We start from the raw sequence: 17619 nt of genomic DNA, 5'->3' as shown, positions 1-17619 counted from the left end.
AACTCACTCATTCACCCAACCTAACCCATAAAACTCACTCATTAACCCAACCTCACCCATCAAACTCACTCATTCACCCAACCTCACCCATCAAACTCACTCATTCATCTAACCTTGCTCATCTAACTCACTCATTAACCCAAAAGCCTCATCAAACTCACTCATTCACCTAACCTCACCCATGAAACTCACTCATTCACCCAAATTCACTCATTTAACCAACCTGGGCATGAGAAAAGTTCTAGTTGAGTAGTTCTAGTTGAGAAAACTAGTAGAGAAGCAAGTACAAATTGTACAAAATAACAGGAATCACCAGTGATTCGCCAGCCGGGCAGGTAAGGCAGTATTGTGTACCAGTCCAGCACAAAAGTTCGGCGCCATTGGCGACCGGGCGGCCGTTAATTTTCACCCCTGATGGCCATAAAGTGCAGTCTGCAGATCCATGAATGCAACTACACTTTGCACAACATAACAAGTATTATTTAGATGGAAACGTTTCCGATGGAGAAAAGAAACAAACAGCAGAACCCCGAAATAAACGACTTTGTGGGCTTGAGTCTGGGAAAAGGAAATTCACACTTGTCAAAAACAAGGCAAACTCAGGGATTTGTATTCACCTTGCTTAAAAGTGACGGATCAAACATGTTCTTGTCAAAATATTTTCTGACCAACCCTGTCATTTTATGTTCTGAAAATAACCTTTAATTTTGGCTTGATTGTCCACCTCCCCAAACAACCACTCGTAGTAGATCATACAAAATGATAACGTGAAACTTACGAGCTGAAAAAAAAAAGTTCAAATGCAACTGTCAACTTAGTTGCAGTCGATCAAAGGCACAGAATCACTTACTGCTAAACACTACCCCATATTAGTGAGCTTTGAGGCTTTAGAATCCCTTGTGACAATATCAGCTCCAAACCCCTCTCCCTTTGGAACAGGAATCTCAACCCACGGACACATTTCTGCCCGTCATCAGCATGGAGTGGATTGCTCCCCAAGTTGAGCTGGCAAGTTGTCGTATTATGGATGATATCCAAATGCCACATTTTATGTCATTGATATTACATTCCCCCCTCTCCTGAATATAATATCCAGGTATTTATAAAGCACTCGACGTCGAATACCCAGGATGGTGTTTACCTCAGATCTCTCCACATGCTCTGCATTTCCGCCGATTCAGGGCCCTGCGCAAAGCTTCACGGATGGTGTCAGCATTGTTCTCCACATTGTAGCATGCAAGGTTCCACAGCCGTTCGAACTGCTCATCGGTGTAAGTGAAGTTGATTGTTCTGTAAGGAGACTCGCTGTAGTACACATCAAAATCTCCGAAAGCTCGCTCTTCTTCTGTCTGTCGCAGTTCTCCTGCAGAAAATACATCTACTTCTACTACTTTATCGACCCCAATTCATCCCACCTTCTTGTGGTATTCGCTGCAGTTAAGATTGGCACAAGTCCTTCACAAACTGGCTGGCCCGGCCTGATGATCAATTGCATTTGATTTGAGCCAGAATTGGTAATTTGTTTCGGGTGCCGGCAATAACTCGCCTATTCTTTGCGAATGTTACCGATATATTTAACGTTCATCAATAATTCTAGCATCCGGGAGATGCAGTTTTACATCCACCCGAGGGGTCAACCTTCCTGTGAAGCACCGATCCGATTGTGTATGATCGGGTCGGTAATTGAACCCAGACCTGTACACCATTGTGTTTGACACCGGGATAAAAGACATCCCTTACTCGTTTCCATGGTGATCGACTCTCCATGAGAATCTTACACAAGGTGATGATGGTCTTAATATCATAGAACACGAGCAATCTGCTTACCAGCAAAACAATCAATGAGGTGGCACTTAATTTACCTTTTTTAATCAAAGCACAAGTGGCTCATCTTATTTCTTTGTACATTTAAACCATGATGAGGGCACAATACTGGACCGACATACTCTGTAAACCCACAATCTCTTCAAAAAGGAAGTCTTTATGGAAGTGTAAGTACTGTATAACATATCCATATAATCTGGGTGATGAACATGTGATCATTGCATTAAAAACATGTGACGGCATTACAATTCCCTTCAGTGTCAACAACATGTCTGGCTAAGGGAAGAGCATCTGTGTCTGCATCACCTTTTGCATGATAAACACAAGGAAACATCAGTGTATTGTAACGTGAATTACAAGGGTATTGATGGATAAATGAATGCACTATTGAAGAGTTGAACGTGGAATCTCAGAATGTAAATGAAAGGTGATCGATCAGTTGGGAGTACCAAACAGGCCCAGCCGAGTTGCATTGCAGTTCACTTCATGGCGTGCTCCCTCATGCTTGGCATGATTTGCAGGCTAAAACCAAGCGTGGGTTATTTAAACAGTGAAACAATGGAAATGCAGAAAACAAAAGTTGCATTTCTGTGCATGATGACAAAAAATGTTTGCGAGCGATCCGTGGGTCCATCCAACTCACCAACAGTCTTGTACTGCTGAAATGTCTGATTGATGAGTGGGAAGTGAAGAATGATGGGTGCCAGAGGGTCCTCGGAATCGGCGAACATGTAGCACTCTTGAACAGAATCTAAGCTCATTTCCTCAATTTCCAAAGCAGGAAAGGCCAAACCTCGATCAGCACAGAACTTTTTTGCGTGCAAAAGACCCTGCAAAAAGAATCCGTGGATGTTCAGGCTCCTCAAAAGCTACACATGGCACATGCTTCTTCTGCTTCTCATGACGATCATATTTTTGGTCTATGCCCCCAGAGCAACCGATGGTCTACCATTTGCTTTGTCTCCAACTACCTTCTTAATCAAACATTGAGCTTTCCCCATTTATGTTCTACCTCGGTAAGTTCTTCAGGCTTTAAAAGGTGCTGCCCATTATCACGACATCACCTGCCGAACTTTTGTTAAAGCATTTGTCAGAGCTTGCTTCCAAGCATTTGCCCTCACCTTGTGGCATCTCTTTATGCCATTGCCAGGAAACTCCGAAGCAAACTGTTCAAGTCTTTCACAAAGATCAACTGAGAATAAAATGACTGATCTGATCCACTGCTGGAGGCTCAAGAAGTTACCATCGTAGTTTCAGACCAGGAAGACTCCTATTGAAGCAACATGGTCAACCATATATGCTTGAACCATAGAAAAGGTGAAAGAATAGGTTATTACCAAATGTTAAAGAGGCTCATCCATCCATTGGGACCATACTCTGAACAGAGCATTGGTGCTGCTTAAGAAGTCTCCTGGTCTGTTGGGCACAATCCTGGACAGGTTACCACTCCGACACAGGATATCAGGAAGGTGGTACTCATTTTGCCGACCTCTTTAGGATGACAGGTTGAGTCAAGCCCACCTGATATTAATTCAAAAGCCAAGCAGGATTTGAACTCAGGACACTCAGATCCCAAGCCCACCACTCTGGCCATTAAGCCAACACCACGCATAAAAAGGCTCAAGAAGTTGTTAAAGCGTCTACAATGCAGAATAAACGGTCTCCTTCCGGACACGGCACAAGTCGTCCCTGCTGATAGCGCATGAGATATTGAGTCAGCTCCAATTGTCCTGGATGTCCACAACAGGACCATATCATTCAATGAAGCATGAGAACTGCTGTGATTTGTTATAAAAGGAAGCAAGAAAAGTAATTCTTATCATTTGCAAAATCAAGACACTTCATTGGAATACGTCAGGAAAGTAAATTTAGACACATTTCACTCGCTTCCTTCTTCCAAAACAGGGCAGGAGACAGGCCAACTATCCTGCAGATGCTCAGAATTATTTTTCTGGCTCACTATCATCAACTATTCATTAAGCGCAACAAGTATAGATATGTGACAGTTATTAAGTACATTCGTTCACTTCGAATGAGGTTTCCACACACAATGGTTCCCAAGTTGTCAAATCATGATAAAACAAATAAAACTATTTCCTCATCGACCGAGTATCCCATTACCGAATGTCAAATCAACATGTTTTGGTTGTACAGGAATTAAACAGTTAGTTCATTGCACAAAGGTAACTCAAAAATTGATTAAAATACAGCGAATGCTCAGAGTTATTCACACTACAAGGCCTTTAATTATAGCTCAATGGAGTGCTGCTCTCCCCTTGGGCTGGCACCCCAGCATCACACATGTCTCTCCTGGATTCTGTGGAACCTGAAGCTCTCAACGTTGTTTGAATCTCCCAGTATGGGGCCAAAGCACAGGGCCTGTTGCCTTTACATTGCAGGCAGGTCAGTGGTCTCTGTCTCTTTTTTACAGTCTGTTCTCAGATTCTGCTCTCTCAGTTCTCCAACCCTTCCTATCCACTCCAAGATGTTCGAGTTCTTCCAGTGTCCCGCTCCTGGTTAAACCTCTAAAATCCAGGCTGATTGCACACCTCAACTCCTCTGCCCTTCACGTCTCCCATCTATGGAACCCAAAACCACTTTCCAAAGGCCGTTCTTTCCCACTTATCCCTCCAGAGCTTCAAGCAGACAATGCACCCCACCTTATATCATCCCCCATTTTGACCCTTTGTCTTTATTAACCCAATTAACCCTTCATAACCCAACCCACTTCCTTTCTGGTTTCAGTGTTTCCTCTCTCTCTCTCCCTCTCCCTCCCTCCCTCTCTTTCTCCTTCCTTTCCTATTCATTCATTGATTCACTCACTTGCTGGTTGTGCCCAATTGTTGCCCCGCTCTCCCGTGAGCCTTGTTGTTGTAGAAAAAAAAAAACATCGAAATGTTCAAGAGATCATATAAATTAGCGAAAATAGGAATTGGTGAGAACTATTTATCCCCTCACCCCCCTCCCTCCCTCCCTCCCCCAATCCTGGTAGTGCATACTGCAAACCCCACTAACATTTTAGAATGCTGAGACTGTTGTAGTGAAGTGCGCTGTAGAGGACGAGGTCTATCATTGATGAGTGAGTTTGATGGATGAGGTTGGTTGGATGAGTGAATTTGATGAGTGAGGTTGGTTGGATGAGTGAGTTTAATGGAAGAGGTTTGCAGAATGAGTGAGTTTGATGGAGGAGGTTGGGTGGATGAGTGAGTTGGATAGATGGATGAGTGAGTTTGATGAGTGGGGTGGGGGTGGGGGGATGATGCAGGGAGGAGGAGGTTGTGGGTGATGGGGGAGGGCAGGGGGGTTGTGAGTAGTGCTGGGGGGGGGCATTTTTGTGGGTGATGGGGTGGTTGTGGCTGATGGATGATGGGGGGGGGGGGTTGTGGGTGATGGACGATGGGGTGGAGGTATTAATTCTGTAAATGGCAGAAAACTACTCAGAGCTTCATGTCTATCAGCCATGTTTTGCCTTACTTCATTCAGCAGATTCCATACAGCTGCAGTCCACAACAATGGGATGTGCTGAAATTGTGTGATGCTACAAAATAAATCTCCATTATAATACCAAGCTTGCACACTAAAAACTCGGCTCACCGTCACACGATCCCTATGAAATTGCTGTGGTGCTTAGCAGACATGCCGACAATGTTTGGGAAGTCTTGGCGTTCCACCGTACCACTTGCATTTTGCACAATGCGTATTTTTGTCATTCCCCGTGTACGGTCTGTCATCTGCTACCAGCTAGGTTGTACTGCTATCCCGTGCATGTGCACGAGTATCGCTAGTTTAGCTTAAAAGACAGGAAGTAAGAGGAGCTCATTCATGAGAGGTCTGATCAGAACCCAGTGTTCAGTCAAGTAACGTAAACCAATGGACAGGGGTTTTAATTTCCGTACCGCTAAATTATACAGTCGATCAGTCCATCCGAGTACATAAATGGTATGCCTCAATGGTGGAAGTGGGACGTGCAATTCCAATCGGTATGAATGACGTAGATGTGAACAGCCCAATTCAAATTGCTGTGAAAGAATCAGTGGATAATGAAATTAGCTTCTTCTTCTTTCTTATGCAGCACATGACTGCGGATACCGTAATTTGTTGGTGGCACAGTTGTACCGCTAACGCAATGCTCCGTGTAGGCTAGAGCTGGAATTTGACCAGGATGCCGGCAATTACTCGTCTACTCAGGACGCCGTGGGATCTTCAACATCTAACTAATTCTGGTAGACAGGAGGCCGGGTTTAACATCTATCCGAGGGACGGTATATACGTCAATGGCTCAGCCTGCGTGCAAAACACCAGGACGACAATTTGTAGCAATATCAGGATTGAAATCCAGGCTACAGTGTGCATACTTCGAGGTTATCCTGCTAGAATTTAAATTGGCCAGAGTCTACTACAGGCAGCATCATCTTCCTCACACAGTATGGAAGGAAAACAAGATAGCATGGGTTCAATATGGCGTTTTGGGATGAAACACTGCATTACGTTTAGAAATGCGATTAGTGTCGACCTGAAGATGAAATCTCATGAATGCGAGTGAGCGTGGGTTAGCGGATAACAAGTGGAAACGGACACACATTCCCAGTATAAAGACGCGTTCCACCCAAAGGATATTTAGCACTCGGTGCACAAATGGCATGCTACGACGGCACAATAACGAAGAGCATAATCGCCAATTCAATAAGCCATGCTGAGGGAGCACTTGGGGGGGAAAAAAGCATCAAATAATTTACACAAAGTTGGAAGAGTTCAACAAGAATCGAGCTCTGCTTTGGAGACACAGCTCGATTCTTGGTGCAATTATTTCCATCTGAAAATCCACCGAGGATTATTGTTGAATTTACGCAGCGCTAAAACATTGCGATCAAAGTCTGGATAAGTGAAGGTGAAAAGCTCGTGCGCTTGGATTCATCGCGCATCCCGATGCCATAAAAATGGATGAGCGACAATCTTGTTCAGCTGCGAACACGCACGACTGGATCTGGCCGAGGCATGTAGCTTACGCATGGCTGCTGCTGCTGCTGCTGAGGGGTGGGGAGATGGTGGATATGGATCGAAACAGCAGGAAAACTCTGAACCGGTCCTTCCAAGAGACCACTGAACCATTCAAACTACCATAATGCCTCGAGCTGAGTCCCAACTCAAAAACTATCTCCAGCCTTCCATGTCTGGAGAATTCTCAATACAAAATGTGGGACACAGCAAAGAGGGCGTTTGGTGGATTGCATGAGCATCTTGTCCACAGGGTAAGCAAGACAGCCGAGAATCCAGACGTATGCCCGCTCACCTCTGAACTGTCGAGCCTGGATTCCAATCTCAGCCTAGATGTATGCCCGCTCATCTCTGAACTGTCTAGCCTGGGTTTGAATCTCAACCCAGCACAATTCCGATGAAACTTGACCACGACTGTCACCCTGGTGTTTTGCAGGCCGAGCGATTCATCAATGTGCCTGCCCATCTCTCGTCAATTTGGATGGACGTAAAACCGGGCGTCCCCCCCCCCCCCCCGAGAAGGATTAGTTGGTGGATGTTGAAGATCCCACGGTGTTCTTCACAAAGAGCAGGTGGGCTGTCACCGGCACCCTGAACAAATTCCAAATTTCTCCTCTAACCTACAGGGGGCACCACATCAATGCAACAGCTGCACCCCCCAGCAAATGATGCTATCTGCAGCCACGTGCTGCTTACAAAGCAATAACAAGAATCCCATCCACATATATTAGTTTACATTTTGTACTAGTTAACCGAACACTACTGCAGTTTACCCACTCGCATCTTCTGAGAGGTGCGCGGAACTTTTGCCGAAAGGGTCTGGCGAATATTCATGACATCCTTAAATTATAGGTCCGAGGGCATTTGTTTATCAACAGGTCTGATGTAGCATTGGATTTTCTGCAACACCATGCATACCAATTCCGGAGGATCCTTTCAGGCCTGTTTGCAACGAATTATCTTGTGAGCATTCAACGCAATCAGCTCCAGTGAAGAAATCAAATTTTATCAACTATCTTTTATTTCATGACGCTCACCTTCCTCCAGGTACCTCCGAAACACAAAAGGTTGGGGTCCGAAGCTGGGGGCAGATTGGAATATGCTTCACCTATACACTTCCTCCTGCCCATTGTCGGATCTATTTCATTTCCCACGTTCATCCTGACATGAGAACAATGTGAAAATGACTAAATATGTGTGGAAAGGGGGCGTTGCCACACAGCATGGCGTGCCATCGCAAATCACCACGATTCTCACCAAAAGCAAAGTTGAAAGACGGTAAAAAGTTCCACCAGGAATGACAATGTGAGTTTAAAAAAAAACATCGTCAGTTTTGACCCCTGGAACCCTAAGTCCCCAATCTCTGGGGCATGAACCAGGGGTCAAATCTCAAAAATCGTTACATATATCATGCGTCGCCCAATAGTGATTGCACATACAAAGTTTCATTTAAACAATGTTTAAATGTGCCCGTCATTGCATTTTTTGGTTTTTGACCCCCCCCCCCCTCCTCGGGAGCAGGGCCAAAGATGATACTACTCTCGCAGCTTGCCTTATTTTGCCTAACTGTTTGGGAGGAGACAACATGATGGACTGACAGGTATTTTATCCCCATGCTTCAAAAAATAAAATGGGGTACATATTGTAATCTGCTGTGTACATACCGGTGTATGGCCGTAGCTGGAATTGGATGTCGACAGCCACAATCCTTGGGGAGAAAACCTATTGACTGAGATGTGATCGAGAGATTAAAAGTTTGTCTTTCTTTTGGAAGGATCGTCTTGTTGACGTCAAAAGCAGATCTGGGGAAATAACCTCCCTTTTTGGTTCACCCATTGCCGATTATTTTCCGGATTACACCGAGACAACTGCATGCCAGACACGACATTTATCTTCCATACGAGAACTCGGGTGCTTAGCCATACATCCATTTTTAGCTCACCTGGAGCGTAGTTTCGCGGAGCTTATGGAATGGTACGTCATCCGTCCGTCCGTCCACAAATACTTCCAACTTCTCTAAAACTACACATACGATTTCCATGAAACTTTACCACAACGTTCATCACTGTATATGTACCAAAGTTTGTTCATGACATGAGAAAATTGGGCTCTAAAATGGTGAAAGGGGGTTGCCACTCAAAATATGTATTTCCTTTCTTCTCCGAAACTACACACACAATTTCGATGAAACTTGACCACAACCTTCATCACCCATGATGTATCAAAGTTTGTTCATGACATTAAAAAATTGGGGTCTCAGGGATTCTGCATGGGGGTTGCCCCCAAAATACAGTATGTATTTTCTTTCTTCTCTGTAACTGCAAACACAAGTTCGATGAAACTTTGGTACGTTACGGGTGATGAAGGTTGTGGACAAGTTTCATCGAAATTGTGTGTGTAGTTTCGGAGAAGAGAGGAAATACCTATTTTGGGGAGGGGGTCAGAAAAAACCCTGGAGACCCTCTCAATGAGTGCAGCTTTTGATGCCGTCAACACACCTTTGTAAGGCATCAGATATGAAGCTTGTGGCCAAGTTTCATCAAAATCGTGTGTTTGGTTCAAGCAATAATGACTGAAGTATTTACGGACTCACTGGGTGACTCACTCACTCACTCACCTACAAACTGTTCGATCGCATAAGCTCACCGGTCTAAAGTCCAAAGTAGGGCTAAAAACGACAGTGTCAAACCTCGCTATTCATAGGGGATATGTTCCTGGAAAATGCAGCGAATGTTGAATCCACGAATGTCGAGGTATTGTTTCAATGGGAAAAGGGGGGATAGGTTCTCGGCGGTTCATGATTCACAAGGGAAAATAAAAAATCCCATGAAAAACTGCAGATACGCCTGCAAGAAAAAGAAAAAAACACAAAAATGAAAAAAACAACATGAATACGCCAGTGAAAAACTGTGAACACGCCCACAAAAAAACCGGCAAGAAATCGAAAATAAAAATGTGTGAGGCACAAGGCCGCGAATTGAGAAGCAAGTTGAATTTTATCAACCACGCATATGCGGGATCCGTGAATAGCGGAGTCCGACAGTATAGCATGATATTTGAAAACGTGGACAGAATATGGCAAAACTTGGTTAATGAGTTGGGTAGGTGACAAGAACAAGCCAATTTGATTTTGGTTCAGGTCCGGATCTAGATCTGGCCTATCAGTGGGATACAAAACGTTAATCAATCAACCTGGTGGAGGTTTGCACTCTACCGAGTACCCTTCCAGTTATTTGCTGTTTCACCCTCTTTGTTCTCTTACCCCGGCATCTTGATGTTCAGCATATGCATCACAGCAGGAAACACATGATAATAGGTCTAGGTCATCAACATTACGACGACGCATTTCCACAACTCCCCCCCACCCAAGGTCATAAAACCAGAAGTTTTAGGCTTGTTTCATAGCTTATATGTGATGAAGTCTCCCAAATGATAGCTAACCATGCTGTCCTATCCATGTATCCCTGTTTTCATTGTTGTTATTTATTGACCAAGGTAAACTTCATACCGTAAAGGGTGCTTGCCAACTGTAGTCGAAGGAGATTATGAGGTCCACTTGACGCTCGGGTCGAAGGAAAATCAGAGGATAAGCAGAGGCCATGTCCAAACCACTGTCCACCATCAGCATGCGAGGAACCATTGGGGTCAGCTTGTTTGGCTGAGAGTCAATATGATCCACTGAGGAGGAACATACATCGTCAGAGCGGAAGGATCAGTGCTGCGCTAAAAAGGACGACTCGGAGCAATACTTGGATAAAAGGAAGAGGTCGTTTGGCCCATTGTACCATTATCATAGCCACATTTATTATACTTCATTCATCGACAGCGTATCTCATTTTATCGACAGGAAATGTACAGGTGTGCAAAGAAGTTGTGGAAAGGCTACACACTTGAGAATGCAGGTTGAATTCGCCAAATGAAGAGGCTCATTTGGCTAATTCTTGAAGAGAATGTGTGGGGAGAGCAAAATGAGAGCAATTCAACCCTCGGAGCATGAATGGTGCACAGGTGGTGCACAAGAACTGATTAAAATGGTGAAAATAGCTTGGTAATTGTTCACATTCATCAGTCAGCAATATAGATTATGTTCTTATCGGTCGTACAGAGGACTCGTGTACAGACACAAATTTGATGACATAATGATTATGTACAAGGAAAGCAGACACAGGTGGAGGCCATTTAGCCCATCATGCCTGCGTGACATCAACACCATACTAATTCATCAACACATGATCCAAAGAAGAAAATACTTTTTTTTTTTTTTAAGTGTTTTTGTGGTGGATTACTTATTTATTTGTTTTCAGTTTTTGTAGTTTTTGTGTTTGTTGTTTTGCTTCTTCTTCCCCTCAGGGGAGTGGGCATGGGCTTTGTTAAAAACACACAACATCAACCACACAACACCACTTGACAAGACCCCAACCAGCAGTACTCCGTGCACACAATCACCCATCGATGCTCAAACTACCTAAAAGTCCTGCCAACATCCAGATACCCCTCTATCTCTATAACTTCCAGGTACCTATCTAATTCCAATTTAAACTTATCTCCTGTTTCTGCTGCCACTACCTTTCCAGGGAGATCATTCCATGCATTAACGACTCACTGAGTGAAAGTCCCCTGCCTAACTACCATCTTAACTCTTCTCTTCTTTACTCTCAAGCTATGGCCCCTGTTCATATCACTGTCTACTAATTCATCTGCACTTATTTTAACTCTACCTTTCATTGTCTTAAACATCTCGATCATATCTCCTCATAACCGCCTCCTTTCTCGTGAATAAAACCATGTCTCCTTCAGCCGCTCCTCATAGCTGAGTCTTGCTCAGCCCGGAATCAATCGAGTAACGTTGGGCTGAACCCTCTGTATGGAATCAATGTCCTTCCAGAATTGTGGTGACTAGAACTGCACACAATGTTCTAGTTGTGGCCCTCACCAAATTCCTGTACAATGTTAACACCACCTCTTTTGATTTATAAATGATCCCCCTCCGAATACAACATAAAACCCTCGATGCTTTACCTATCGCTGCCTGGCACTGTGCTGCCGGCTTAGCTCGTCTATCTATTACCACCCTCAGATCCTTCTCCTGTGTGACACGTCCAAAATTACCCCTTGCATCATGTAATTGGTTCACGAGTCAGTAAGTGACCACTATATTCGTTATGGGTGTTTGGCTGTCTGTCTGTCTGTCTGTCTGTCTGTCTGTCCCGAGCGTAGCTCCGTGGGTTTTGATCCGATCTTGATAAAATTAGGGTGCGAGGTTTGTATCATGATCTAGTTGTGTTTTCCGGAGAATGTGCGTGCTGCGCCCATTATGGGTGGAGTCACGCCCAAAACACGTGTTTTTAGGGGGTAGCTGGTTTCAAGTTACATCTTCTTCGAGGGGGTTTGTCGAATCTGGCAGGGGTTTTCGGTATTTGGTTAGCCCAATGGCACCTGCATAGACCCATGGAGCTCGATTTTTCATTTTCGTCCCAAGGTCAAGGTCACAAGGTCACGAACTTAGAAAATGTCAAAAAATCAATAAATTGGGCATCGAGCTCCCAGGGTTTTCAACTGTTTCGAATGAAAGTTGGTATGCAAGTAGAGCTCTTTGAGTACTACAACTTTCATCATTTACGTTTTTCCCGATTCCCGCCAGTTTGCCCGTGGTGTCCCCTCGAAGGTCAAAAAATAAAAAAGGCGAACCGTGTACATTGGTCGTGAACCATCGCCGTCTCCAGACTTGTCTCTATTTAAATTGTTCTTTCCCATCACCAACACCTTACACTTGCTCAGGTTAAATTCCATCTGCCAATATTTTGCCCAATCTATGCAAGTATCAATACTTTCCTGAATGTGATCACCATCCCCTCTGCTATCCACCTTACCTCCAAGCTTTGTCATTTGCAAATTTGGAAAGCCTACTCTTTACCCCACTATCCAAATCGTTGATGTAAATAATGAATAGTAATGGTCCGAGTACTGATCCCTGAGGTACCCCACGACTTACATCCTCTCACTCACAGCCACTCTTTGCTTCCTTACACGAAGCCAGTTTGCAATCCAATTAGCTACCTGACCAGCCACTCCCAAGCCCTCACTTTGGCTCACAACCTCCGATGTGGTATCTTATCAAATGCCTTCTTAAAGTCTAGATATACTATGTCCACTGCCTTTCCCTCATCCACCCAATCAGACACTGCTTCATAGAACTCTGGATGATTTGTTAAACAGGAACAACCTTTGGTAAACCCATGTTGACTACCTTTAATTAGTTTGTATTTGTTTGAATGGTTCCTCATCTGGTTCTTAATTAATGTCTCCAACACCTTCCCCAAAATTGAAGTCAAACTAACAGGTCGATCATTTCCCAATTCTTCTCTGGATCCTTTCTCAAATAATGATGTTGCATTTGCTCCTCTCCAATCCTCCGGTATCTGGCCTGACTCCAAAGAACTGTTGAAAATATCCGTTAATATCTCGCTTACCTGCTCAGCCACCTCCCTCAATACCTTCAGGTACATGTTATCTGGAACCAGAGCCTTATCTACTCTGAGATTACCGGGCTGTTCCTTTACTTCCTCCACTCCAACTTGGATCTTCTGGAAAAGCCCTTCCTCACCTCCTTGATAAATACTTTCAGCCATTGGCAATTCTGACTGTTCTTATGTAAAAGTTGAAGAAGAATACCTGTTTATTAAGCCTGCCATCTCACTTTCATCACGAACCACTCTCCCGGTGCTATTCCTCAATGGGTCCACATTGGTCCTAACCTGTTCTTTTTCCCTGATATACTTAAAGAAAGCCTTGCTATTATGTTTAATATCCTTAGCCATGTCCTTCTCGTACTCTCTTTTGGCTTGCCGAGTTATTTTCCTCACTTGCCTCTGTTTACTCCGATATTGATATAAATCTAACTCCAGTCCTGTAATTTTAAACCTAATAAATTCTTTCTGCTTCTCCTTAATAGCGTTTCTTATCTCACTGCTCAACCACCCTGGTCTCTTTCTACTTCTAGTTTTACACCTCATTGTAATGTACTTACTCTGCACTCTACACATTTGCTTCTTAAAGGTTTCCCTTTTCTCTGATGCTGATTGTCCTGTTGTTCGAGTCTCCCAATCTACATCACCCAATTCTCTCCTCATACCCTCAAGGTTTGCCTTCTTGAAATCTAATAACCTTACTCAACTATCCTGAACTCTAACCCTCAACAGAATCTTTGCACACACAATGTTATGGTCACTTGCTCCTTATTGCTCCCCGACCTCCACTTCCTCCACCATATTGGGATCATTATGATGAAAATGTCATTTTCCCAATATATTTCCATATTGGAATCCCAACAATGACAGTCAATCATCTTCATTATCACTTTCAACTATCGTTTGTGTTGTATTTGTACAGTCTTGTTACCTCTGACACTGAAGGTGGATGGAGGTTATGTTGTCACCTCTCACTGTCTTTCTGTTTGTCTGTCCGTTTGAGAGCAGGATATCTCAAAAAGTCCTGGACGGGTTCGGCCAAAACGGTGGACAGGTTGTTTGTGTGACGAGGATGAATCAATTCGATTTTGGTGAAGATCCGAATCCGGAACCGGATGCGATAATTTTTTCAGCGATTCTTCACTATTGAGAGATAGAGCTAAAAACTATGTATATCATGATATCTCAAAAAATTGTGGATGACTTATGACAAAACTAGGTGGATTGGTGACAAGAACAAGCCGATTCGATTTTGTTTAAAGTCCAGATTCAGATCCGACCTATCAGTGGGATAGAAAACAAACTGTTAAGCCTGGTGGAGGTACGCGCTCTACCGAGTGCCGTTCTACTTTGTGCTGTACTTTTACAGTCTTGTCCACTACAGTTTTTGCACCCCGATGCATATATTCAAGACCATAATGATGATATGTGTGTGTTATCTTACTGTATGGTTCATCAGCAACAGCATTAGAGGCACAACAGATCATGTTGAGCAAGGTGCGTGGTGCTGCATTCGGATCGGTTGTAACTGGTTGCAATTGAATCCAACTTTCTTCCAACCACATTTAGCATTGAGTCAAGTTCAGCACCATCTTAGTATTCCACACGAGGCATTGGAAAGGCACCCGCAGTAAACGATAGCATGCAGCATTTTATACCAAAGGTAAATGTGCCTTGTCAAACTCACTATTCATTGATCGAGGTATTCTAACTGCCGTGGGAAGCAAGGGGTTGACGTTTCAGGAGTAAACCCTTCGTCAGAGCAAAAGAGAGAGATGAGATAGGGGCAAGGATTTACATAAGGTGGGAATGAGTTAGAGGCATGTGAGTCAGAGTGGAGTCAGTGGGCACGTGGGGGTGATAAGGACTAAGTTTTACAGGGAGGGTCAGGGTTCATGGGTTAAAAGTTGGGGCCTGGGACTGTGAGAAAAGTTAAAATAATAGAGGTTCTGGAAGATCATCTTGAACCATGAGTCATGACTTTTCCTGGGTTGACCACATTGCTAAGCTGGCCTCCAAAGCCAGTCGCACATTGGGCATTCTCTGACGACCGATGTTTTTCCTTGGAAAATCAGAGCTACTCACAGTCATGCTGTCCTATCCATCTATCCCTGTTTACATTGGATAGATCTATCAACCAAGAGAAACTTCATACCATAAAGGGTGCTTGCGAGGTGTAGTCGAAGGAGATCACGAGGTCCACTTGCCGCATGGGTCAACAGAACATTGGAGGATAAGCAGAGGCTCATTAGAATGCTCAATGGAATCCTTTATCAATAGCTCAATGGAATACTGCTCTCTGCTATGGGCTGGCAACCGAGCATCACATCTGTCTCTCCTGGATTTTGTGGAACTTGAGCGTGGCCGTACGTGCAAAAAAAACCTTTCAAACCGCGTGCCAGAAACAACAACCACAAAGGCCGTTCCTTCGCTCTCGCGTGGCCGTACGTGCGTGGCCGTATGTGCAAAAACAAAAATTTCAAGCAACTCACAGGCCATTCCTTCACTCTCATAAATGACGACTGGATTGGGGCATTGTGTTTATCTATAAACGCACATAAGAAATCGAGAAATTATTCAAATACAGTAAGTCATCACTATCCGGAAGTCCGTACATTGTAACCCGTAATGGGGAACGCACTCTAACTTGGCCATAACTTGGGAACCACTTGTCCGATTAATTTCAAACCTTGAAAAGGCAAACAAACAGAGATTGCTGGAATTATAGATAGAAGACAGATACTGTGTGTGCAAAACACCAAGCAACGTGTCCTGTCATTGGTAACTGAGGATCTCTTCCCCAACGGCCACGCCTACGCAGCAACGTGTCCTGTCATTGGTAACTGAGGATCTCTTCCCCATCGGCCTCGCCTACGCAGCAACGTGTCCTGTCATTGGTTTGGTAAATAAATGGGCATAACTTGGGAACCACTTGTCCGATTAATTTCAAACCTTGAAAAGGCAAACAAACAGAGATTGCTGGAATTATAGATAGAAGAGAGATACTGTGTGTGCAAAACGCCAAGCAACGTGTCCTGTCATTGGTAACTGAGGATCTCTTCCCCAACGGCCACGCCTACGCAGCAACGTGTCCTGTCATTGGTAACTGAGGATCTCTTCCCCATCGGCCTCGCCTACGCAGCAACGTGTCCTGTCATTGGTAACTAAATGGCGCCCTTTCCCCATCGGCTATGCATATGCAGCAACGTGTCCTGTCATTGGTTTGGTAAATAAATGGCATAACTTGGGAACCACTTGTCCGATTAATATCAAACCTTGAAAAGGCACATCCACAGGGCCCCACCAATATACCTGGCAAGTTTCAATTAGATCGGACCAGTGGTTGTCGAGAAACAGCGGTCACACACATACACACACACACACACACACACACACACACACACACACACACACACACACACACACACACACACACACACACACACACACAATGCTAGAATTATAGAGAGATGTATGGCTCTCAAAACTATTCAAGTATCTGACGACTAGGCCGAAGAACAAGGTCTGCTGCTTTCACATTGCAGGCGGGTCGGTGGTCTCCTTGTTTTCCACCGTTTATTCTCCAATATTTATCCCTCTGCTGTCTCATTCTTCTGACCCTCCCTATCTGCTCCAAGACACACATGGTCGTTCTCCCAGTAACCTCCTCCTTGTTAAACTTCCAAAATCCATGCTGCCTGCACACCTCAACATTTTTATTCCTCGCTTTTCCCATCGATGGAACCATCTTCCACAGGCTGATCTGTCGCATTCTTCTCTCCATGGATTCAAGCACACAGTTCACTGCCACATCTGGTCATCCCCAATTCTGACCCATCATATTTATCACCCCCATTAACCTTTCTTAACCAAACCATCTTACTTGCTAGTTTCAGTGTTTCTTCTCTTTTCCTTCCCTTCTTTCCCTTGATGTTTGTCCTGCTGTCAGTTCCACCTTGCTCTTCCACGAGCCTCGCTCCTGTATCAAAAGCCAAACAACGATGTATATTTGCACGTAAGGGTTCCGTTGAGCACAACTTGGTAAATGTAATGGATATACTTTTGCCGAACAATGCGCTGGTGGTGTCAAGGCCTGTTAAAAAATATGCCAAGTGTGAACATTTTTGCAAAAAATTTCACCAAGTGCTTCTCGCACAGATTCCATGTCCTGTATTTTCCACTGTGTACGGTGGATTGCATCCAAATGTTATTCTTAGCATTGGCACATCAGTAGGATTAAGTTATCGTTATCGTCAGCAACTACCAAGATGCATCACCTTCAACGGGAGGTTACTTTGCTTATCAGAATTGGAGAAGGCTCTTCAAAGATGAA

At 44.1% G+C, this 17619-nt stretch overlaps 1 protein-coding gene across 11 annotated transcripts in view; it reads right to left on the bottom strand.

Annotated features, from left to right (window-relative positions):
• The window catches only part of PLA2G4F (phospholipase A2 group IVF), a 236579-nt gene that overhangs the window by 2262 nt on the left and 216698 nt on the right, over positions 1-17619 (bottom strand). For 4 of the 11 annotated variants that reach the window (XM_085870902.1, XM_085870959.1, XM_085870894.1 and 1 more), the window contains 3 exons: positions 10328-10497; positions 2468-2654; positions 1-1363 (listed from right to left, as the gene is read on the bottom strand). The exon at positions 1-1363 is cut by the window's left edge and continues 485 nt beyond it. In XM_085870902.1, coding sequence (XP_085727028.1) covers positions 1143-1363; positions 2468-2654; positions 10328-10497 — 578 coding nt within the window. In that variant the 3' untranslated portion in view covers positions 1-1142. Of the gene's footprint in view, positions 2347-2467; positions 2655-7856; positions 7981-10327; positions 10498-17619 lie in introns of those variants that run through there. The other 7 variants (XM_085870883.1, XM_085870930.1, XM_085870923.1 and 4 more) reach the window with 7 other exon arrangements.

The sequence above is a fragment of the Eptatretus burgeri genome, chromosome 1 (assembly GCF_056783735.1).
Source record: "Eptatretus burgeri isolate ZD-2024b chromosome 1, Ebu_testis_v1, whole genome shotgun sequence".
NCBI lineage: Eukaryota > Metazoa > Chordata > Myxini > Myxiniformes > Myxinidae > Eptatretus > Eptatretus burgeri.
The sequence above is the reverse complement of the archived record's forward strand: the minus strand, read 5'-3'. Positions and strand labels throughout refer to the sequence as shown.